We start from the raw sequence: 23,949 nt of genomic DNA, 5'->3' as shown, positions 1-23,949 counted from the left end.
GCCTTTAACCTCCGCCGCCATCTTTTTCAAACTTCCCAATTTGTACTTCTTAATCCCTTCATTTCAGTCAACTCTACTGAAGTCTAGCGCCGCCGGGAGGTGCAGGGAAAGGGCGCCCGGGCCTCCGTCCGGTGCGCGGTGCGCGCGTCCCCGCGGAACCAGGCGCGCGAGGGCCTGCGCGGCGGGGATGGGCGCTGGGCGGCCGCCGAGCTCCAGGCACCGCCATCGCCGCATTCCGGGCGTCGCCGCCGCGGCGTCCCCCCAATTTGTACTTCTTAATCCCTTGAATTCAGTCAACTCTACTGAAGTCTAGCGCCGTCGGGAGGTGCACGGAGAGGGCGCCCGGGCCTCCGTCCGGTGTGCGGGGCGCGCGGCCCGCGGCACCAGGCGCGCGGGGGCTGCGCGGCAGGGGACGGGTGCTGGGAGGCCGCCGGGCTCCGGGCGCCGCCGCTGCGGCGGCGTCCCCAGCGTCCCGGGCCGGGTGGCCTGCGGGGGCGGCGGAGTTGCGAAAGTGAGTGAGTTTCCCAGGGTTTCGCCCGGAATGGGGTTCAGTGCAATCGGAGCCGGCGCTCAGCGCACTCCGGAGCCTTTATCTCCTTCCTGCCAGTGAACGCCGGCCAGGTCATCAGCCGCCCCTTCCTCTCCGGTTCCATCCTCCCCGCAGGCTCGTGTGCTCGTGTCTCCGCCCGTTTCTCCATACCTTAGGCTTTTACGGCTTCCCCGACTGTCCCCGTGGCCTTCTCCTTCCCCCCAGCTGTGGGCATTTCAGTCCACCAACTTTCCTGTGGTTCTGGACGATGTCCGTTCTGACCTCTAGTTGTATTTTTGAAATTGTTGTGCCCGGCTGCAGGTTAGGTGTTTAACCTATGGCGCCATCTTGGTTCCTTCATGTTTCATGTTTTAAAGAAGTGAAAGTGGTTAACAAATGTTAGGATTTTAACCAGATTAATATTACTCCCAAATAATTCTTTATGTTCAGAAAGAGATTTATTACCATTAAATAACTCAGATATGCTTTTTTTTTTTTCTCCTGTAGAATACCTCAGTCCTGGAAAATCACCACTGGAGATCTGCAGTGGGATTATTGAGAGAATCCGGTTTATTCTCGCATATGCCGTTAGAGAGCAGGTAGGCTGGATTCAGACAAATTTAATTTGCTGTGAATGATGAAAATTAACCTGGCAAAACAATTTTATAAGGTTTTAAAATTACATTATTATGTTCAAGTTTTCCATAATTTTCAGGTTTTGTGGGGGAAGGTATTAAATTTAAGGGGTAAATTATTTTCTTTTATAAATTTCTATAAAAATTTTAGTAATTCAAACCTATTCTACAGTACAGTTAATAGTATTTTTTAGTGAATTATTATGAAAGATCATCCCATGGATTTGAGTACTATATAAAACTCACTCCAAATGCACAATGGCTCAATCACAGTTTACTGCTTATTTATATAAATCGTATGACATATTTTCATTTTGTGCTAAACCTTAAGTTCTAGAAATAAATAGAAAGTAAACATTCTGTATAATAAATAGATTTATTAAAAATAAAGCTTCAAAACTGAGGAGAAGTAAAAATCCTGCAGCTATAGGTCACTTCTGGAGGTACAGGATAAAATAATGAATGGAAAGAACAGAAAATACTAATTTTTTAGAATAGATCACTTAATGTTAAGCAGGCACTTGAAAGCCTAATAAAGAGCATTAATGTGAATGAGCCCAACATGACGGGGGTGCTGACAAACTCGTGTCATTGTCCATGGGCCAGGGTTCAGCGGTGACTGCCTCACAGAGCAGGTGCCGTAGGAAAGCCTTGTCAGTGGTTGTGTAAACCACCTAATTCCAGCAAGAAGGTGAGGCCTGAAACTATGTCGGGCATTAAAATTTAAGTTACTATCACAGTTCTTGCCTTTCTCCCTTTCATGATTTAAAAACTTGCATGTTTTGTGTAATGACCATAAGAAAAAAGCTGGACTTTATTTTTTATTTTTTTAAACTCTTTATTCATGAATACCATTTGGAGTTATGACAGTACTTCTGGTAAGTAAAATTGTTTCTTGCTGAGTACAGATATAAAATTGCTCAAACCATACAGTGTTTGTATATAGAAAGTATCTTTTCCTTGACTAAGGTAGATTAAAATGTTTGCTTTGTTATACCTTTTTATCGTGTTTTGCATTTGATAATGAACCCCCTGTTAAATTCTCAGATTTAATACAAGTAAAAACTGAAACTAAGGAACTCTACACAACATCATTCTTTGGATGTTGTTGTTTTTTCTGTATTTCAATATTGTGAGCCTTTTAATCTATTGACAGCTCTGATCATTATACAAAGATAATGTTTGCTATGGCCCATTGAAACAAAAGGCAGGTTTTTATTTTATTTTAATCCTCACCCAAGGATATGTTTATTGAATTTAGAGGGAGGGAGAGGGAGATAGGTGTCAAGAGAGAGTGTGTGGGGCAGGGGGGAGAGAGAAAGAGAGAGAGAGAGAGAGAGAGAGAGAGAGAGAGAGAGAGAGAGAGAGAGAGAGAGAGAGAGAGAGAGAAGCATCTATGTGAAACATTGATAGGTTGCTCCGGCACATGCCCCAACTGGGGACGGACCCATAACCTTTTGGTTTACAAGATGCCACTCCAACCAACTGAGCCACCCAGCCAGGCAAAAGGCAGGACTTTTTTTTTTTTTTTTAAGTTTATTTATCTTGTTATTTGATTTGAGACGGTTTTTATTAATATGGATTTTGTTCGTTTGTTTTGTTGTTGTTGTTAATCCTCATGGAAGATTTTTTTTTCCATTAATTTTTAGACAGTGAAAGGGAGGGGAGAGACAGACAGACATCGATGTGAGAAAGGCACGTCGATTGGTTGCCTCCCATGTGCGCCCCAACCGGGGCCAGGGACTGAACCTGCAACCCAATGAGCCCTTGATCGGAGAATCAAACCTGGGACCCTCCAGTACTCGGGCCAGTGCTCTAACCACTGATCCACACCTGCCAGGGCTAAAATATCATATATTTTTAATTTATATTAACATGTTACCTTTTACCTTCCAGAAAATTTGGGTAGTTATTTAGATGATTGACTCTTGGGTATACATATACAGCTGTATACAACTGTTGAACTATACATATAATTGGATCTAAACTTTCTCAAACCTTTTGGTGGGATTTCATCAGGATTTAATCAGGCATTTTAGTCAAAATGTCTATAGGAGTTGGTTGTTGAATGGACTCTTTTCCCACTTTTTGAAACTTCCTTCTGCCTTCCAGATCTCAGGCACCAGAAAAGAAACCCAGAGTTGTTTACCCTCAGCACATCCCAGCAAAGAATTTTCACAGAAAATATACCAGTCTTACTGTTTTTATAGGCAAATAATTCCACCTTGGCTGGAAAAATAAAAGGCACTCTTTTGAGGAAGTTTGCATATTAATATTTTCTACAAACTCTTGGTTTTAGTTTTGATTATTTTTGTAGTTTTTTTATGCATTATTTAAAATTCATTTTTTTGTGATAGGTTAAAAGTTTGAGTGGCAATTAAAATATATCAGGGCTCTATAAAGCTTTCTGAATATTAAGAAAAATTAATAAGTAACTATTTAATTGAAAGTCTTGTATTTTCTTTTTATATTTTTCTAATTTCAGGAAACAAATGGAGACTCAGATAGGTGCTTTGATACTAGCCACAGACATCAGTCGCCAAAACGAGTATCTGTCGTTGTTTAGGTCCCATTTGGATAGAGGCGACTTATGCCTGGAAGATGCCAGACACAGGCATTTGGTTTTACAGGTAAATGGGGCTTGGGAAGATTCTGTTTCTAGGTAAATCATGTGACTATTAGACTGAGAATGAAATATTCGAGGGCCGTGTGCAGAGTGGCTGAGTCGTGAGAGAAAGCTGTGGGTTTCCTTCCAGGAGGGAGAGCCCACTCCCCCGAGAGCACCGTCGATTTGCATTGTTCGCACTCGGGATTCCTAACAAAAACGGTTTTTGCAAGAGCATTTTATTTTAATAAGTTCTCACTTATTAAAGTTTAAGAGAAAATGGACAGGGAATTGGGTGATGTATTGGTCACTTTCTGGTTAACCCAGGCCTTGTGCTGGGCTGTGCATTAGGTTTGCAGTCTTGCAGCATTTCTGGAGAAATGGTTGGTAGACCTAATAGGGTCATAAAAGTAACATAAAAGGTGAATTTCCTGTTGCAGTATTTTCTCCTTTTTTTAAGTTGTTATTTTGCCACTATTAGAGTAGATTTATACTTACTACATTTGGAATTTTACTTTTTTCTTAAAATGATGTTACTGTTTTGCTTGCTAGATGGCTTTGAAATGTGCTGATATTTGTAACCCATGTCGGACCTGGGAATTAAGCAAGCAGTGGAGTGAAAAAGTAACAGAGGAATTCTTCCATCAAGGCAAGTTACAGTACTGAACGCTAATTAATCTCTTCAGCTCATTTTCTTAGCATTATATGAATAAAATAACTCGGACATTTATAGGAGGCCAGTGGTAGATACTTGATATTTTTAGTGACAGTTTACAGTAGATGCACATATATCCAATAATGTACAGACTGAGCACGTTTTAAAAATTAGCAGCTCTCTTCAAATCGTCGGATGTGTGTGCATGCATTTATGAATCGGCATCGGTGAGGTTGGAAATTTTGCTGAATGGAAAGACTTTGTTGACCTTCCCCTCCTGTCCTGTGGGGAGGGCGTGGGCATATGAACACATAAGACATTTTTGTGCTTTAAACCCGGGAACCAAGGATCTTCATTTCATGCACCTTCCTTTTAGAAATCTAAGGTTTAAATAAAAATGCTGGCAGGACTACAGTGTTGGGGTAAAACCCCTGGTAAACGTCTCCCGCCTCCTCCGTCTGAGGTAGGCTTTGCTCTGTGCCAACGACGAGAAGAGCCACCGGGAGGCTTCCTCTCGGGAGTAAATGTGCTGCCTGTTTTTGAGGACCTGACAGGTAAGGTGTAGACTTTGGTGACGTACAGTAGGTGTGCTCCACATTAATAGTTCCGTCTCTTTTGTTCATTTCTAGGAGACATAGAGAAGAAGTATCATTTGGGTGTGAGTCCGTTTTGTGATCGTCAGACTGAGTCTATTGCCAACATCCAGATTGGTAACTATACATGGATATGGGCCAGTTAGAAAAATGCCACTGATTGGAACTTTGTCAAGAAAAAGAGATAGACGTTTGAAATACAGAATATTACAATTATGCTCATTTAAGCAATCTAAAATTTTACTCTTGTCTTATTTTGCTCTTATAATTACTCTCATTTGACCACAGGTTGTAAAAAGCATAGTTTTTACAGAACATGTAACAGCTCCTTTTTTTGTGTGTTCTAAAGTGGAAATGCGCTTTGTGCATAATTCTGGGACGTGAACAGGTGACCACTGAGCTGAATGGAATTGAGCAGTTTGCACTGCTTGCTCTTCTTATCACTGCCGCTCGGTGTAGTAATTCCTCCGCCTCTGCACCGGCCTCTTCAAATCCTGCCTCGATTTGTCCCTTCAGTCTTCACCCCAATAACTTCCCCTCGTTTACTGAGAGCAGCCGAGCAGCCGAGGACCCTCCAGTGGCCCCAAGTCCCCGCTGCGCCTTCAGCTCACGGGCTCCTTTTCCTCGTCCTGTCCTCCAGAAGCCACTTCCTCTCTGCCGGGCAGGCCGCGTCCTCTCCCGGCCTCAGGGCCCTCCTGGCCTTTGTGACCTGCTCCTGAGCCAGCACTGCGGGGGCCGAGGGCACGGAGAGCCATGTGTGAGGGACCGTACCTGCAGGAAGAAGCGGAGGAGACTCCTGTGGTGGACGCTGGGCAGTGGTGGCAGGACAGACGGGCGTGGGCCGGGCGTGTCGGCTAACTCGGCAAGGGTTCGAGGAATGACTAATTTTGGTCGCTGCTATGCAATAGGGCCTTTGAGAATTAGACTGAACGTAGTGAAATGTGTACACGGATTTTAGAAAGGTAAAGCTTCTAGACAGTCAGAAGATAGCAAATACTGTGGCTAAGACTCTGAAAAGAAGACTGCTGTCGGCTCAGATTCAGAACTGTAATTCCTATGAAATGGCAGAGGGTCGTACTGACCTGCCTGCGGAGGGATGGTGGGGAGGAGTCGGCGGGAAGGGGGTGGCACAGACCTGTAGAAGTGGGGCAGGAACGCGGCTCAGCCAGGAAAGCTGAGGTTTTCAGAGGGTAAGACAGGATGTAGATCTGCTCCGGCTCTCAAGGAGACTTGTCTTCAAATGGGGAAGAACAGGTGGCATGTCGGCAGAGGAACGGAGGCCAGGTGAATGGGTCGTCAGCTCACTCTAGCTACTTTAAATGGCTTTGCCTGAGCCAAGGACTCCTAGCTTAATGGGAGAACTTGCAAATGAGGTTTCTAAAAGTTGCAATATTTAAAAGGGAAAAGAAGCCAGATGCCTTAAACTGTTCCTTAGGTCTTGTTAGTGTTGGAAAGTTCTGGAATGGATTATCAGAGGGGCAGGGATAGGTAAATGATCGTCATAGTTCACATCTCCTGACTCCTCACAACCGCCATAGGGGACAGGCGATGCTGGTGTTCTCTTGTTCAGATGGTTTGTTTGCCCAGTTTATACAGTTAACATGGGTTGGGCTTTCTGATGTCAACCCCCAGGTAAAGGGCGCTTAGGAAGATTCTATTTCTAGGGTAAGTCATGTGACTGTTAGAACAGATTCTGTGCTAAGCAGTGACCACTGGGAGCCAGCACAGTCAGTACATAGAAGTCATGTTTCATTAATAGCATTTCCTTCTGTGATAGGAATACTGCTGTCATTGACCAGTCAGTCACGTACTGGTAAGAGCAAGGCATTTGGCCAGGCGTCCGGAGGATCTGCGGATGCTCGAGCGCATGGCTAGTGCAGGGCAGCGGACTCACAGGTGGCTGAGCAGCTGGCGGCGTCCTGCCCTCCGAGCAGGTGCTGCATGGCTGTGCCCATGGCCCCAGCATGTTCACCTTTATCAGCTACTTAAGACCTAACGAAGTTCAGGCTAACACAGAGCCATAGTGATAGTTAATGTGTTTGATGTTAGAGGCAGGATCCTAAAGCTCCCAACCATTTGGAAGGAACATTGGGAGAATCAAACAAGAGGAGTCACGGGAAGCCCGTGAGCACGAGGCTCTGCGTTTGGTGCAAAACTCCAGCTGCTCGTGCCTGAGCTTGGCCCCTGGAAGAGACGGCGCTGGGTGGCTGGCCCTGCCCGCCCTGGTGTGAGGACGGCGCCCAAAGCTGCCGTTCGGTGCTGTGGGGGCATCTTCTGTGTTTGTCTCCTTCTCACCAGAACGCAGCTCCTTGAGGGCAGATCTTGTGGCCTTATTCACTGCTCTGCCCCGGCCACCCAACACAGTGCCGGCACATAGTAGGTTCAGCTTGTGTGTAGGGGAAACAGAAGAAATGGAAGAAAGCCTTATTTCTGATCCTAACTGCTTTTTCAGATTCCATCATTTGTACACTTAAGAAAAGCCAACCATCAGACCACATCTGACTTTAAATTAAAAGTAGTGGGTGCTGCCTGCTTTAATCGTAGTGAGATTTGTTGGCTGAATGGCACCTGTGTTGTCTCTGGTCAACATGGTCTTTTGCTGCAAAGACAAAGTTTTAGAGAAGAAGAAAATTTAAAAGCTGGCTTCCATAAGCAGCGATAGAATGTGGATGTACATTTTCCCTGTCCTTAACAGATCAAATTTAGGAAGATAATGTTATTTGTTTCTCCTAACATATATTATTTCATTGATGAGGCATTTTCTGGGAAGCTTCCACACACACACACACACACACACACACACACACACACCCCGTAAGATACTCTGTAGCATTAAATCAGATATAAAGTACACTGGAGTGTTGTTTAAAGATGCAGACAGTCCTGAAATCACTCCCTTTCCTTTTCTGACTATGAATTAAGGAGATCAGAATAGGAGTTATTTATAAAGTAGGACCCTGGTACACTTTTGATGTCCACTTTAATAATTGCTTTAATCTCCTCTGTTCTTTTTAGACTCATAATTTTTGTCAGAAGTTTGGGCTTATGTGAATTCTAAGTTAAATAAAATGGCTTATAGCCCTAGCCGGTTTGGCTCAGTGGCTAGAGCATCAGCCTGGAGACTGAAGGGTCCCAGGTTCGATTCTGGTCAAGGACACATACCTTGGTTTCAGGCTCCTCCCCAGCACAGGCCCTGGTCGGGGTGCATGCAGGAGGCAACCAGTCGATGTGTTTCTCTCACATCGATGTTTCTCTGTTTTTCCCTCTCTCTTCCACTCTCTCTAAAAAATCAATGGGAAAAGATCCTCGAGTGAGGATTAAAAAAATAAAAATAAATAAAATGGCTTATTTTAACCATGACTAGGTGTGAAGATTACCATCCCTGAGGGTGTAAAGAGGGGTCACCCCAGCTCCCCTGCAGTTCAAGCCTCGTCCCCACAGTCCTGGCGTAGCCCCCTCTTGGCCTCCAGCTGCCTCCTGGGAACGTCCCTGTGTGGTGCTTCGCCCGTCCTCCGTCAGCATGGCCTCGGTGTTTGCTTCAATAACAGGACGTGGTTGTGCAGCTGAGAGGAGTCATCAGAAAGATTTGATATGTTTGTCAGTTCACCTTTAAATTGCTTAAGAAATAGATTCTTCAGAAAAGACTTGTAAATTTATACATACAGAACCTTTTGAAAAATAAGGTTTAGGTAACATTGGAATAGAACTTGACAGTAAACACTGTAGAGACGTTTTAAAGATAAAGTTTCAGCCCAGCCAGCGTAACTCAGTGATTGAGCATCGACCTATGAACCAGGAGGTCACAGTTCGATTCCCAGTCAGGGCACATGCCCAGGTTGGCGGGCTCCGTCCCCATTATGGGACGTGCAGGAGGCAGCTGATCAGTGATCCTCTCTCATCATTGATGTTCCTATCTCTCCTTCCCTTCCTCTCTGAAATCAATAAAAATATATTTAAAAAAAATAAAGTTTCAGAACATGCGTTGATACCTTTTTCTCTTGTTTTCTTAAGGTTTTATGACATACCTAGTGGAGCCTTTATTCACAGAATGGGCCAGGTTTTCCAATACCAGGCTGTCCCAGACGATGCTCGGCCACGTGGGGCTGAACAAAGCCAGTTGGAAGGGACTGCAGAGAGAACAGCCCGGCAGTGAGGACCCCGAAGCTGCATTCGAGGAGTTGAACTCATAGTTATTACCTCAGGAAACCGGTTATCATTACCCAGAACCAGTGGACAGGCTGCCTCCTGGAGGTCAGAACGTGACGTGGGGCTGGAGGTGAGGGAACTGACTCTCGACTGCAAGGTTTCCGGGTGGATGATGCCAGGATCTCCTCTGTCGGTCACTTGAACCCACTTTTTAATGATGAGACCTGAACACACAGCAATATGGATATGGCTCTCATGGGAAACCTTGAATCTGCAAAGCCCAGCAGGAGTGAATCCGAAAGGAGAAGCAAAGGAAGTTTTGCAGAGTGCCAGGTGTTTCTCAAAGCATTTACTCTGCGAACATGAAACTTGAACTGAATCTTTCAGCAGAAATCTCTTGGAATTCAACCAGTCTCATGCAACCTTGTGTGTCTGTACCTCCCACTAAGTTCTCTGAGAGACGGAAATGTGAAGTGCCCAGCTCTGCTGCCTCTGGCCAGACTCGATGTTTACAATCCACTCTGAAATACTGGTTCTACATTTGCCTTGGAGCATAATTGTTAAGGAACCACTAAGAATTTTAAAGATCAAACTTCAAACTGCAGCTCCTTCCCCCTGGTTTGCCTTTCTTCTCCTTTGGATGCCACCAAAGCCTCCCATTTGCTCTGGTTTTATTTGTGCACTGAAAACCGTGCACTCTCATAGCGTGCGCCAAGCTTCCCCTCCAGTGCTCTTCGGCAGTGCACTTTTTTTAACGCTTAGTTTTAATTTGGGGCGGGCGGGGAAGAGCACCCGTGTCCTAGCTGTATTATGATTCTGCAGTGAAGACATTGCATGTTGTTTTCACTACTGTACACTTGACCTGCACATGCAAGAAAAGGTGGAATGTGTAAAACACCATAATCAGCTCAGGGTATTGCCAATCTGAAATAAAGTGGGATGGGGAAGTGTGTCCTTCAGAGCAAGGGTACTAAAGCCCCTTTCGCTGCAGTGAGAGGTATGTTGTGTGTGGATGGGCGGATGTGTGTCTGTGTGCATGTTGTGCATGTGTGACTGTGCATGTGTTCTATTTATCCTTGTGGGAAAGGATTGGACGTGGACGCTTTTATTTATTTTAGAATGTGACATGATGAGCAGCCACACCTGGGGGCGGGGGGAGGGAGCTGTAACAGATTGCTCCAGTTGCCTTAAACTATGCACAAAGCTAAGTGACCAAACTTCTTGTTGTGATTTGGAAAAAGTGCATTGTTTTCTTGTCTCCCCCCTCCCCCCTTTTTGATGAAACGTGACCCTTTGATGGGCCTTTTGATGTGAACAGATGTTTTCTAGGACAAAAATCTAAGGACTAATTTTAAACTTAAAACATTCCACTTTTGTAATTTGTTTTAAATTGTTTTATGTATAGTAAGCACAACTGTAATCTAGTTTTAAGAAAAACCAGTGCTTTCTTTTAGTTCAATTGTATTTCCCTTGTTACTGTAAAAGACTGTTTATCAATTATGTTTACAGTTTGTTGCAACAGCCATTTTCTTGGGAGAAAGCTTGAGTGTGAAGCCATTTGTAAAAGGCTTTGCCATACTCATTTTAATATGTGCCTGTTGCTGTTAACTTTTGATAAATAAAAAGCTACCTTTTCACATTTTATCTTTGATATTTACCTTATAATCAGTCCTTTGGAAATCATAATGCTAAGTTTCTAGGAAATCAAAGATGTAGCTTCTTGGTAGCGTTCACACATCAGATGTTTATTCAGGCAGAGCTGGGTGCAGGCACAATCCTCTGGGGTGATCTGCACCTCACCACTGAGCAGGCTGAGGCCCTGGTTACCACATCTGCTCAGAGGCCAGCTTTTGAGCCCAGACCTCTTGACCCCACACAGCCTTTTGTTCCCACAGTTGGAAATTGCATAAGACTCAGCACCTCTTGCAAGTACTACAGTACTACCTGTATTGGCCTTTTTAAAGTAATAAGGAACGGCCACTTAATTCTACTTGATTGATATCAACGTAAGAAAGGTACCACTGGGCCTCTTCTTTATCTTCCCAAGTCCAGTTCCGTCGAAGGGAGGCAGTGCTGACTCTAAAATCCCATTGTCATTATTGGCATAGAAGAGTGACACCTAATAGAAATACCATGTGAGCCACATTAGTGATTTTCAATTTACTAGTAGCCACATCTAAAAAAGAAAAAATACCATTTATTCCAATATGATATATATGTAATTATTTCAATATGTAATTATAAAAAGCAATTGAATTGTTTAAATTATTTTCTTTGGTACAGTCTTTGAAATGTGGTATTTTACACTTACAGTGTATTTTAGTTCATACTAGCCACATTTCAAATGCCCAATATCCATGTGGGGTAGTGGCTACCGTATGGGACAGTGTGGGCACAGAAGTCTGATGGTGGCAAAGCTGGATGTTCCTGAGAAAAGTCAACTGGCCAGTCATGAGGTGGCATCACCTTGGTAAATTGGATGCATCCAAGTTTGTTTGTTTGTTGTTTTATTTTTTTATTTCAGAAAGGAAGGGAGGGAGAGAGAGAGAGAAAAATTAATGATGAGAGAGAATCACTGATCAGCTGCCTCCTGCACGCCCCCAACTGGGGATCGAACCTGCAATCCGGGTATGTGCCCTTGACCAGAATCGAACCCAGGACCCTTCTGTTCGCAGGCCGATGCTCTATCCATTGGGCCAAACCGGATAGGGCTGCATCCAAGATCTTTAAAGCTTCATAGACCTGGTGTGTCAGCACATGGAGAGGGGAACTATCTCATAGCAAACTCACATGAACAAAGCTCACAGTAACTGATGTGTTTAAAGAGTGTTAATATTTAAATTTACAATGGGATATATAACTGTCAATCATTCTCTCCCTTTAGGCAGATCTTCTTGGGAAGCCAGATTGTGATCAGCCGGTTACTTGGTGAGCATGGATTCTGAGCAAGGCAAGCAAGTTGCCTCATGCATCCGTCTCCCTATGGGGCCATACCTGCTGATGCCGTGTTTATGGAACAGGGTTCCCTCTTCCTGTGGACGATGCTAGAGGTTCCCTGCCATTCGCTGCTTCTCCACATCAGCTTCTGATTGGCACTTGCAGTAGATATGTCAGTACCTTCAGCCTTGTCTCCTTTGAACTGGCCTGGGCAAAATCTGCCTGTGTCTGATTGATGGCTTTTGCTCTGATCCACTATGTTTCTTACTGATGTTCAAAGGATTGTCTTATTTCCACTCTCAGGGGGAGACTTCTCAGTGTTGCTCTCATTTCCTGCCCAACACATATAATAAACTGGTTTTTTTGTTACGTTACGTATATGTGGGAATCACTGTCTATACTGCTTTTTGAAATATGACCTATGTTCCTTGAACATTAATTTTCTAGAAAAATTTGAGAAAACAGTTCAGTAACTTAGAAGATCACATTTGAAATAATTATATTATGGAACGGAATGCAAAATTTTAAAGATAAAACAGGAGACTTCAAAGAATTGTTGAGCATAATGTAGCAGCCCATTGGGGTTCCAGGCCCAATTCTTCAGTTGTGGGGGGCATCTGCTATGCTTGGGGGTAAAGTCCTTGGAGAGAAAATTTTGGCAAGCCTTAGCTGAATGAGAAAATATCTGGTTCCTGTCAGTATTTATACTCTGTAAATGTGATGGTTCATAATGATTCTCTGTATAAAATAACTATTTTATGTCCTTTGCAAACCTGGGAAATATATCTGTACCTAACATACAGATTTAGAGGTGCTAATAATTCTTTGAAGATTCCTGTAACAGTCTCTTTTTCCAAAATGCTTTGTCTCCTAAAGCTTTCACTTTTCTTAAAACTTTTACATCAGAGATTTACAATGTTTTCATGTGCACTTTTTTAAATGTATATTTTGTTTAAATCCCCTCCTAATCAGTACCTCCTTGCTTGGGAAAATATATAATGACTGATAGCTACTGCGCATTCAGTAATGTTTTTAAATAAATGTGCATATTAAACACCATTGGATCAGCAGACATTGGAAGCCTAAGTTTGTACAAATATGTGCAAGATTGAGTCTGAGCCACTCCTTGCTTGCTGTGGATCTGCAGACAACCCGTCTTCTGGAAGGCCCCAGAGGTCCACGGTGGAATGACGGGGGTGAGCTGACTGGTGCGTGTCTGGGGCAGGGGGCGGGAGACAAGTTCTCCATCTTGTCTGGTGCTCAGCATAGGGCTAGCGTAAATTGGGCAATCAATAAGAGGTTGTTGAGTAAATGACTTGGTGGTTTAATTATGTTTCCTTTTTAGCTGTCATTAAGAGAAATTATACTGAAACTGGTCTGTTTATGCTGAAGTATGTGGTAAGCAATACCCAAGCTCCTGTTGTGTGCACAGCACTGCGCTGGGTGTAATAAAGGCACTAAAAGTTCCAGAACATGGTCTCTGTTATCAAAGTGTTTTTGGTGACAAACTGGTGTGTGAAGTGTTTGTTATTCAGTATGGCAGGTCTCCATATTCTACAAATGAATGCAAGGTATCAGAGTGTTTAGAATGAATGGTTTAGTTCATTAATTTTCTTCCATATTATCTTTGTTTCCAATGCTTTCTAATCATTCTCCATCTCACTTATTGAATTCTTCAGCTCCAGAATTTGGTTCTTTATTGTCTCAATCACTTTGGTAAAGTACTTGTGTTCACTAATTGTATTCCTGAGTTCCTTGAACTGCCTTTCCGAGTTTTCTTGGCTCTCCTTGGTTTTTTCATGACTGCGATTTTGAATCCTCTGGCATTTACATCACAGTCTTCCATGACTTCGAGTTTGATTGCTGAAGAATTGTCGTTTTCTTTGTGTGACCTGGTTGTTCATGTGATTAATGTGTGGTGCATCTGAAGTAGGGAGCACCTTTCTTATTTCAGGATGATACTTAAGAGGTCTTTCGTTTCAGTAGATGGCTGTTTGTAGGACAGCTTTCTCTTTTACCTGTGCTCCTTGCACCCCTGCAGTGGTGGTGGTGGTGGTGGTGGTGATGGGGTGTCCCTGCTGTGTCTGGGTCACCTGGGTCTCAGGGCACCACCCCTGTGGAGGACATGGTGTGGGGGGTTGACCCATGGCGCTGTTAATCTGGTTCCCTATGGTCAGAAGCCGTGGATGCACCTCTGCTGCTGCTACTGGGCTCCGCCACGATCAAGGGAGGGGGCCAGGTTTTCGGGCACCAATGCTGCTTCTGCCTCTTATCTTCCCTGGGGGCTGGACCCCAACTCCTCCACCTCTACGTTGGCTGGGGCTGAGGCAGGGGAACCAAGCCTACAGGCACTGTCCCTGTCCTTCCCCCGTCTCGCCTCCCCTGTAAACGGAGATGTGGGTCTCGTGGGTGTGCTCGTGTCTGGAGCAGAGAAACCTTTGTTGGGTTACAGGTGGGTCTTCTCCACTGTGGTGCTGGCTGTATTTTCTTAATCCTCACCCGAGGATCTTTTCCCATTAATATTTAGAGTGGAAGAGAGAGGGAAAGACAAATATCCATGAGAGAAACACATCCATTGGTTGCCTCCTGCAAGCGCCTGGGCCAGGGTGGAGCCTGCAACTAAGGAACGTACGTGCCTCTGACCCGAATCAAACCCAGGACCCTTCAGTCCGCAGGCCGACACTTTAGCTACTGAGCCGAACTGGCTAGGGCACTATATGATTTTTAAAAAATCTTTATCTGAGCATGAGGGTGTGTTTTATTGATTTTTTAAAAAGAGAAACACCAATTGGTTACCTGTAGCCCCAACTGGGGATTGAGCCTTCAATCTAGGTATGTGCCCTGACTGGGAATTGAACCCACAACCTTTGGTGCACAGGACAACATTCCAACCAACCTAGCCACCCGGCTACGGCTAGCTGAGATTCTTCAGCATAAATTTTAAGTTTATTGTTGTTTTTTTAATATATGTTTATTGATTTCAGAGAGGAAGGGAGAGGGAAACATCGATGATGAGAATTATTGATGAGCTGCCTCCTGCACAGCCCCTACTGAGGATTGGGCCCACAACCCAGGCATGTGCCCTGACCTGGAATCAAACCCTGACCTCCTGGTTCATAGGTCAGTGCTCAACCACTGAGCCACACTGGGCGGGCTAAGTGTTTATTATTGAGCCATATCCTATAAAGAATCAGGAGGTTGCATGATATCCCAATAAATATTCTTTATTTTAGCTGAAATTTATATATCAGACTTTTCGAAGGAAGTGCCCTTAAAGGAATGTTTAAAGTTCCTAGTCACACATTTGCATTTTCACCTAAGAATCATCACCAGATAGGGGGTTAGTTGTCCACTGTGGGGAACAGAGACGCACTCAGATTTCTTCAGGCTTCCTGGGGCTTTGTCCTAAGGCTCTGTGTTCGTGGGACTGGAGACAAACCTGTGAGGGCTGCTGGGAGGCAGCCCTATGGGCTGGCCATTCTAAGGTGGAGCTGCTCATCCCTCCCACTCATCTGGCTTCTCTTCTTGTCTCTTTACCTTGCATTTCTGCTTAAAAAGGCGGCATAACGTCATTTTGAAAAGTGTTGTCTTTACAGCTAGACCTGGGTTTGGGTTTTTGTCATTTATTAGCTGGAGCTCCTTAGGCAAGCTACCTAATCTTTTAAGTGGCTTCCTAACCTGTAAAATACGTTTCTTAACTATGTATCGACACATTACTTTTAAGTGCCAAACCAATGGCCTAATGCATGTCCTCGTAATGTTTTGTAGAAATGGCTCAGGAACATAGCTGTCCCACATGACATCCTAATTTGAGCTGCAGGTACCAGCAGCCCTCTCTGTCCAAGTTTCCTGTTCAAATGCCTAAGGAGACTCTGGTTAGACCAGCTTGTCAAAGCTGTGTTCTTGGTCACTGACCAGTCTGAACGTTACCAGGTGTTCCTTTCCAGAAGGGAAGGGACGGGAAGGCAAAGGTTCGGATGCTGGGCAGTTTGCCTTCGAGTTGGGTTAAGGAGTATTCAGATAGCCTGACCCCCAAGATCAGTCTCGTGTGTTCCCTTACCCATGTTGCTAACACCAACATTTCAGATGACTTCCCAACCAGAGTAGTTCTCACCCTTTGATAAAAAGCACGCCTGGCCAGTGAATGGGGATGGCCATTAGGCAACAGTAACAGCAGACTTTTCATAGCTCCAGGAAAAATCCTGTTAGGAAGAGAGCAGTTAGGAGGGACTGCCCTGTGGTAGCTGTTTGGTATGGAACGGGAGGCACCATTTGGTTTCCTTATTATTTACCTTCCTGAAATGTCTACGTGACACTCATGTTCTCCTCCCACCTTCTGTGACTTCAGAAGGCGCTGGAGCACCTGCCAGAGAAGTCTGAGAAGTTCCCACTGTGAGAACATTCAGGCATCTAGCACACAGGAAGTGGGTTAAGGACGACAGTCTCAGAGGGAAACACACCATTTCTGGATCCTTCTTGGGTGATGCTATTTTTATTATCTATCTGTTCTCAAGTGATTGCACTGGTACCAATAAAGAACTGACCTGCTTATAAGACTGACAAGGAAAACCTAAAAAGAATTTTAATAGGTTTAGTGGAGTAGCTCAGAATGTCAAATCTCTAAGGTGAGAAGGGGAAAAGACTCAGGAATGGCTGAAAGCCCATGAGAAATGATTGTGACAACAGTCATTAAACCAAGCATCTCGCTCTGCCTGACCATCCCAGAGCTGATTTTATTGGGCTAAAGCCTGAAAGTTTAAACTTCCATCAGCCAGATTCTAACCCAGAGAGATTGTCTATTTTTAGGTAAGTTACCAGGAGGATGGTTTTTCCAAAGTACTTGTTTTTGGTATTTGTTACCTTTTGGTGTTTTATTTACCACTTACAGGAATTCTTAATACAGCAAGGCTTCCTCTACAGAAGAGCCTGTGACCTGGGAGACAACCAGAACTAAAGACTAAGTCCTCCACCCTCAGCCTGTGCAGGTGCCAGAATTCAGTCTAATGGGAACCAGTGACCTCGTATAAAATGATGTAAGTTACAACTTATTTAGCATTCTACTAGAGTGTGTTCAAAATCATTATTTCATTTAATCTCAACAATTTTTTTAACTGAGCATTAGTCCCATTTTAAAAACAGAGCTGTGACTTGGCCGGGGTCACATAGCACAGATCATGTATAATCCAAGTCCAGTCTTCTCCGACTCATACTGTGTCACGTAGACATTTCAGGAAGGTAAATAATAAGGAAACCAAATGGTGCCTCCCGTTCCATACCCAACAGCTACCACAGGGCAGTCCCTCATAACTGCTCTCTTCCTAACAGCATTTTTCCTGGAGCTATGAAAAGTGTGTGTGTTAGTGAGCCCTGGATTAGTCAGAACTATAATAGACAAAACATTATTATATCAGTTACTTAACTTTAAAGCCTCAGCTATAAAATGCAGAATTAAACTATTTTTAAGATCATTCACTTCTGTATTGTGTTGGAAGAGAGAACCAGAAACTGAAGGAGGTGGGCACAGGCAAAAAAAGATTACACCAACCCGAGGTGACAGGGTGGAATGCTGAGGAAAGTCACCCCAAGCGACTGCCCTGTTTTAATGCTGAAATCCCTTTGAGAGAAAAGTGAATGAGAGACAACACAGTTTATTCTAAGTACATTTCCACTTGAAAAATGTAGAAAGCAAATTACTCCTAAGAAGCTCCATGTGTAATATAAAAGAATCTTACCTATCATAAAAAACATATCTATATGCATGTACAGGCTTTATGGTCCGTGGAAAAAGTTTTATTTCAAACAGTAACTTCCTTCTATTGGAGCACTGGCCAAAATTCAATACTGATACAAATGTAAATTTCTTAGGAGGTCAAAATATGTGTGTCAGATGAACTTTATGAATTTCTTTTAAGGGCAGAATTTTTAAAACATATGAAACAATTAGAAACAATGTACATCAACAGCAGTTCAAATTTAAGCTGAATAACCAAACCATGTAAATTACCTCAACTAATATCTGCTAACATCTAAAACATTGCACATATTTTCAATAACTTAAAAGTTAGGGTCTACCTACTCTTTTCATCTCCAACCCCGTAGAGGAAATACACTTTAAAAACTATTTACTCATGGTAGGAGATTCTGGCATTAACTATAGCTGAGTTTAACAGAAATAAAGAAAATCATGAAGATTTATCAAGTATTCATTAGAAGCACTAGCTAAGAAAGGCAGTTCTGCACTTTCTAACAACAGCTAAGGTTTATGACGCATAATGTAATTCAACAGAACAGCATTCTGAGGATGAACACCTTGTAAGACATGTTTTTGCCTATTCAGTGTTCCATTTTAAAGCTACTTTTTTGACCAATGTTAAAAGTTTTAAATTCCATTATGCCAACAATTTCCAGAAGTATTAACTAAGTAACAAGTCATTTTTATGATGCCATTTATTAAAGAAAAAGATGGAATATTCTGGTTTTTATTTGAAAAGATATTTAATTTAATGCTTTGATTCCTCCCTACTTGCAAACTACCTTTTCTTCCTCAGAATGGACGGCAGTGAGCATTATCTAGAGTTCCTACTCAAACCCCATCTCCAAGAAAATGTGAGAGGAAACCTAAGATAACTAAAAGTTCTGTTTGAGGTAAGAAGATTCCAATCTCGTTCTAACAATATTTCATTCCAAAAAAACTGTCGTTCCAGCTCTTCCGTCAATGACTAGTAAAATGGTCAATGAAAACAAATAGCAGCACCCTCATTATATAATTTTACATAGACTGCCTTGTATCCAAATATACGCATATGGAACATTTTGTACAGATAAATTAGTGTTAAGAGTTGAAAACGTCCATCTACAAATGTCCTTTCTTCATTCTGAAATCCATATCATGTTTTCAAAATTGGAAACCTAAACATCATGACTATACACTAAAAACATATTACATCAGAATATAAGTATGTTCTGGAAAACTTCAGAACTGACCTGATAGAGTGCCTTTGCTAGTGCTTAATCCTCTAGGTAGAGTTAAAAGGAGACTACTGAATGTTAAATTCAGGTATTTACTAAACAGTGTTGATTTCTATTAGCCAAACGGGCCTAACAAACCAACAGCTGAACCAGGTTTCTCAGGAATTTGAAACATTTTCAATTAAAGCCTTCATTTTTCCTGTAGACTTCAACATGTGTGGCCCAAACTGGAAAACAAACAAAAATTATAAATAAATATATTGGTTCATATAACAGTGATGATATACCCCCTTCCCAATCATAAATCAAAGGGCTGGTATGTTCTAAATGAAAAAAAAAAAAAAAGCAATCAGATAATATTAAAACTTTTATGAATTGACAGGTCGTTAAAAACATATCAACAGAATGAAAGGCAAAGAGCTGACCAAATTGCTTCCTAGAAAAGTACAATCATCTTAGCAAGATCTAGCTTAGTCCAGTTTTACTTCTGTGAGTAAAAGAAGGAAGTACCACAATGTTTACTTTTCAATGTCTGTGAAGACTTTCAGTGATGCAAGAGTTTCTAAGATATCTGTCTCTCTGGACCAGATAAGCAGGTGTCCCCCAGGACAGTAACTTGAATAAAAGGAATGTATAAATTAGGAATTGAGCAGATTTTATGGGAGCTTTTTTCCACCTATGACACATCCTGCAAGGCCCAGGTCAACTCTCAGCCTCTTCAGCAGACTTTCACAGGGCACCTGCCCTAAGAAAAAATGATTTTTCTATATATCACAATTTTATTTAATAAATTTGACTTCATTATGCTTAATCTAATAAAACACAGCATGAAAAATTAACATTGGTGATGTTAAGCAGTGAAACCAGGGGGTAATTTTTGTTCCTTCTTTATGCTCTTCTGTAAGTAATCTGCCTGTATGTAAAGACTAAGTCCATCTGAATCTTGCAGAGGACACAGCGGACTAGCTTGTAAAATGGAGGTGCTCAGCAGTGGCTGGACCAGGAAAGAAGCCTGACCTAATACTCACCAGCACTGTTTCTGAAGTGGCCTCTGACGCAGACCTTGGAACTCCTTTTTCAGCCTCATCTTGGCTATCACTTCGGTACCGGTAAGCAAATTTCTTTTTCAGAGCCTCTGCTATGAGGGCAGCAGGGTCAGTAGCATCCACAGGTTTGGGCTTTGTATCTTGTTCTGACCTTGGAGAAGTGAGCAGACACCAAGGGGACATGTCAGTATGCTGACCGCACTTCCCCAGCACCACAGACACTCAGCGAGGACACTGCTAGCAGTGAGGTGGAACCCGAGATTTCAGGCCAATGAAGAGCCACTCAGTTCACCTCGAGAGCACTGATCGTGTTCTTTCAGGGCAAGTATGGCTCCATTCCAGAAGCCCAGGGACTACCGTAGTGGCACACAGCATGGCTTCACTGAGTGCATGACCGACAGTGAAGACTTGACTAAATGAAAGGGTTTTAAAGGCAATGGGGGAAGAGCTAAAAAGTAACCTGGAAATGCTTATTTTGCTAATTTCTTAGTTATCTGTGCACAGGAGCCACAAGGGCCCATCTTTTACAAATTAAAAACTTGAACTATTCATAGTAGTCGTATTAGAAAGCAAAAACCTCAGGAAGCCCAGTACTTGAACAAGACAAAGTGAGGGAAGTGAGAAAGAAGGTAAATGCAGCCTCACCTTTTTACCGACCGAAGTTTTACACTGTTCATGTCCTTGAGGATCTCTAGCATGTTTGGCACAGCAGGTTTCTTTGGGCTGTGCTTATCCAGCGTCTTTCCAGCACCGGCTTTTCTCTCTCTCCGCTCTCTGATCAGATCGACAGCAGATGTGTTCTGCTGGGGCGCTGGTGGAGGGAGGGGTGGCGGAGGGGGAGGTGGTGGGACAGAAGGTGGTGCTGTGGTAACAGATGTGCTAGAATCTAAATCACCCACAGAAATAAGGAAAAATCAACTTTAATCCTGATGGTAACAGGCAAATAAAATTTAAATCATGTTAAGGACTTTTGTATACCTGAAAACAATATCCTTAAAAAGAAACTTTCAGTTACTTGGTTAAATCTAAATCAGTCACTGTATCATTTAATCCCCAACTCTCCAGATGGAAAAGTTCCATTTAACTTAACAGGAGTGTTTTTGTGATATCAAATGGTCAAGCCTGACTGTGGCACAGTTTGTAACTCCTTTTAGATGAAATATAAAGTAATCTGTGCTGCACAAATAATTATCTTCATTATATACAATTAGATAATTTAGGACTATAATAACTTTTTTAAAACTATTGGATAAATTTGTGGTTCATTTTAAATATACTATTCACATATACAATATTATAAGCATTATACACCTCCATTAACTAGAATGTGTTTGAAAGGATTTAAATTAACTGAACAAACTTCTGGAAGAAAAAAAAGTGTTATACTTAATTCCCAAAACAAAAAGTTAACTAAGATAAAGAGTTAAAGTGGTTATATAATAATGACCTAAAATTCATCTTTCTGCACAATTAGAGGTTAGAGAGTTTTCTTTTAGGTGAACTACATTGATTAGGGGATGCAAAAAAAGTTTCACTCAGGATTTTTATTATAAACAGACCACCAAACATAAATCCCCAAATTATTTCACTATTTATGGCACTTTACCTAGTCTGCCAGGAGAGGGAGGTAAAGCAAAACTTAAAGTTGGAAGAAAAGGGCAGGATTTTAGTTTTTCATTTAACAGGATTACTCCTCAAGCATTTGGTGGTGAGTGCATTTGCCCTCTGTCCACCTTGGCCTTACAAGGCTGGATTACATTAAACTCCAGGAGCACAAGCCAAGTGGCTCAGAGGTAGAGTAACTGTACTGTCCTTATCCTTTAGACAGAGTTGCTTCATCCTAAATCTAGCCAGGACTCGGGAACAACACTAGGAAAAACAACCACTACTTGCCAACAGGTTAATGGACTAGGATTTCAAGTCTATGGTTTCTTCTTCAAAGTGATAAATGCCACACAAATAAAAGCAACAGTATTAGACTAGGAGTTGAGGACCTGAATTCAGTTTCTACTCTGGGCTAAAGGCATTTTATAATCATTTCCATGTTTTCTCCCGTGATAACTCTAACAGCTACTGTTGGTCCCATTTTAGAGCAGGAAAGGGAAGTGGAAAGGCAAAGTACTTGCCTCAGGACTTCTAGGTAAGTAAATAGCACTCAAGCCTGTCAGGGCTGTCTGAGAGGATTAGTGCCATTAAGTTCCCCATAGCATTCAGCTAGGTCATCGATGGCGAACCTCTTACACACGTGTCAGCACTGACACGCATAGCCTTTTCTGATGACACGCGGCCGCATGCCGAGGATGAAACATTTGCGACTAGAGTCTTGGAGTTAGTTTTTTCCTCAAAGTGACACACTACCTGAGTTATGCTCAGTTTTTTGACGAAGTTTGACACACCAAGCTCAAAAGGTTGCCCATCACTGCCCTAGGTAGTAATTCAAGTGCAGGAATTTCAGTGTTTTCCAAATATACCCACTTATCCTCTCTGATAAGCATCAAGATTGTTCAAAACAAACAAAAACCACTTAAGCTTGATTGGGGCCTGGACTAGACGATGCAGAGGACTGACTCCCATTGACAGCTGTTATCTGCCAATAAATTCTAACATTACAGTGACATGCTTCTGATTCCCAGTTTGCTGGTTAAAACCAATGTAGGACGTACAGACCTGCAGTGAGAGTTTGCTGTTCTTGCAGGGTTACAATTTTGGCAATCTGAGCTCGGAGAGCAGCAAGTTCATTTTCCAGAGCACAGATCTTCTGCAGCGCTTCCTCGTTCGCCAGGGGCGTCTTCAGTGGAGGTTCTTCTGGAGACAGGTTTGGTAAGGACAGCTGCCTGCTTGGGGGTTTCTCAAAGAAAGGAATGTCATCCTGAAGGGGCTGCCTTGACCTGACCTCTGTCCTGCAAGGAGGAGAGAAGGGTGGCTGTCACAGGTTTTGTAAGAAAATATAAAAAAACACTGCCAATTAATCACAAAATATCCATAAAGGAGGGGATTTATGTAAGGTCAGCCTAAAAAGTGGTTCTCAAGTGTTTCTTGTTGCCATTCATTCTTCTGAATCACTAGGTAATATGCACAAGCATCACAGATTCCAACAATGTTTTTGCTAATACATGTTTGGTTTTATTTGAACTAAGAAACCTTTTAACCCTTTGCACTCGCTTTTTTCTCGATTCCTTTATTCTAATGCTAACCGTGTCGAGTCACACTCGACATCCGAGTGCAAAAGGTTAATACTCTTAAAAATGATAAATTAATTACTAGTTGTATTTGACAAAAAAATCAGATCAGTAATGCATTAGCCCTTCCCCAGGATCTTGGCTTCTGCAATTCATTGTCAGTATTTCTGTGTATGATAGAATACACCAAATTACAAGACATATTGTAACAATATGGGCAAAATACAGCAAAAGAAACTGAAAAGGGGAAAAAAATCAATATAACTGAACCCATTCAGTAACTACATGGTAACTAAGTCATCACTTGGGTGTAAAAAATTTAATGTGCACTGCTCTGCAACTCCAAATGGAAGTCTTTTGGGGCTGGGAACAAAATTCAGATTTCTTTTGAACTATTTCTTCCCATTTTATATAATTAGGTCTTCCTGGCCTCTAAGCCCTTGGCATTTTTTAAAATCCTCGCCCAAGTTTATGCATATTGATTTTAGAGGGGGAAATAAAATAAAGCTTTATTCGTTTTATTTAGAATACTAGCAGCCCGTTTGCACGAAGATTCGTGCAATAGACCTTCATTCACCTGGCTGCCTGCACCAGTTTTCTGCCGGCACCGGGGACCCAGGCCTTGGCTGTGGCCACCGCCTTCTGCCTTCTTTCA

The 23,949-nt window shown here is 42.6% G+C and overlaps 2 protein-coding genes across 9 annotated transcripts in view; one reads left to right on the top strand and one right to left on the bottom strand.

Annotated features, from left to right (window-relative positions):
* The window catches only part of PDE7A (phosphodiesterase 7A), a 94,533-nt gene extending 80,961 nt beyond the window's left edge, over positions 1–13,572 (top strand). For 4 of the 6 annotated variants that reach the window (XM_054708752.1, XM_028158802.2, XM_008150378.3 and 1 more), the window contains 5 exons: positions 1,037–1,128; positions 3,650–3,794; positions 4,322–4,418; positions 5,054–5,134; positions 9,029–10,800. In XM_054708752.1, the coding sequence (XP_054564727.1) occupies positions 1,037–1,128; positions 3,650–3,794; positions 4,322–4,418; positions 5,054–5,134; positions 9,029–9,207 (594 nt within the window). In that variant the 3' untranslated portion in view covers positions 9,208–10,800. Of the gene's footprint in view, positions 1–1,036; positions 1,129–3,649; positions 3,795–4,321; positions 4,419–5,053; positions 5,135–9,028; positions 10,801–12,047 lie in introns of those variants that run through there. The other 2 variants (XR_008554652.1, XR_008554651.1) reach the window with 2 other exon arrangements.
* A 5,575-nt stretch (positions 13,573–19,147) lies between these two features.
* Positions 19,148–23,949, bottom strand: part of MTFR1 (mitochondrial fission regulator 1) — a 56,980-nt gene continuing 52,178 nt past the window's right edge. For all 3 annotated transcript variants that reach the window (XM_054708313.1, XM_054708312.1, XM_054708314.1), the window contains 4 exons: positions 22,783–23,015; positions 20,761–21,001; positions 20,098–20,266; positions 19,148–19,296 (listed from right to left, as the gene is read on the bottom strand). In XM_054708313.1, the coding sequence (XP_054564288.1) occupies positions 19,228–19,296; positions 20,098–20,266; positions 20,761–21,001; positions 22,783–23,015 (712 nt within the window). In that variant the 3' untranslated portion in view covers positions 19,148–19,227. The remainder of the gene's footprint in view (positions 19,297–20,097; positions 20,267–20,760; positions 21,002–22,782; positions 23,016–23,949) is intronic.

Source organism: Eptesicus fuscus, chromosome 19 (assembly GCF_027574615.1).
Source record: "Eptesicus fuscus isolate TK198812 chromosome 19, DD_ASM_mEF_20220401, whole genome shotgun sequence".
Lineage (NCBI taxonomy): Eukaryota > Metazoa > Chordata > Mammalia > Chiroptera > Vespertilionidae > Eptesicus > Eptesicus fuscus.
Note: the sequence above shows the minus strand (reverse complement) of the source record. Positions and strands in the feature narration are given on the sequence as shown.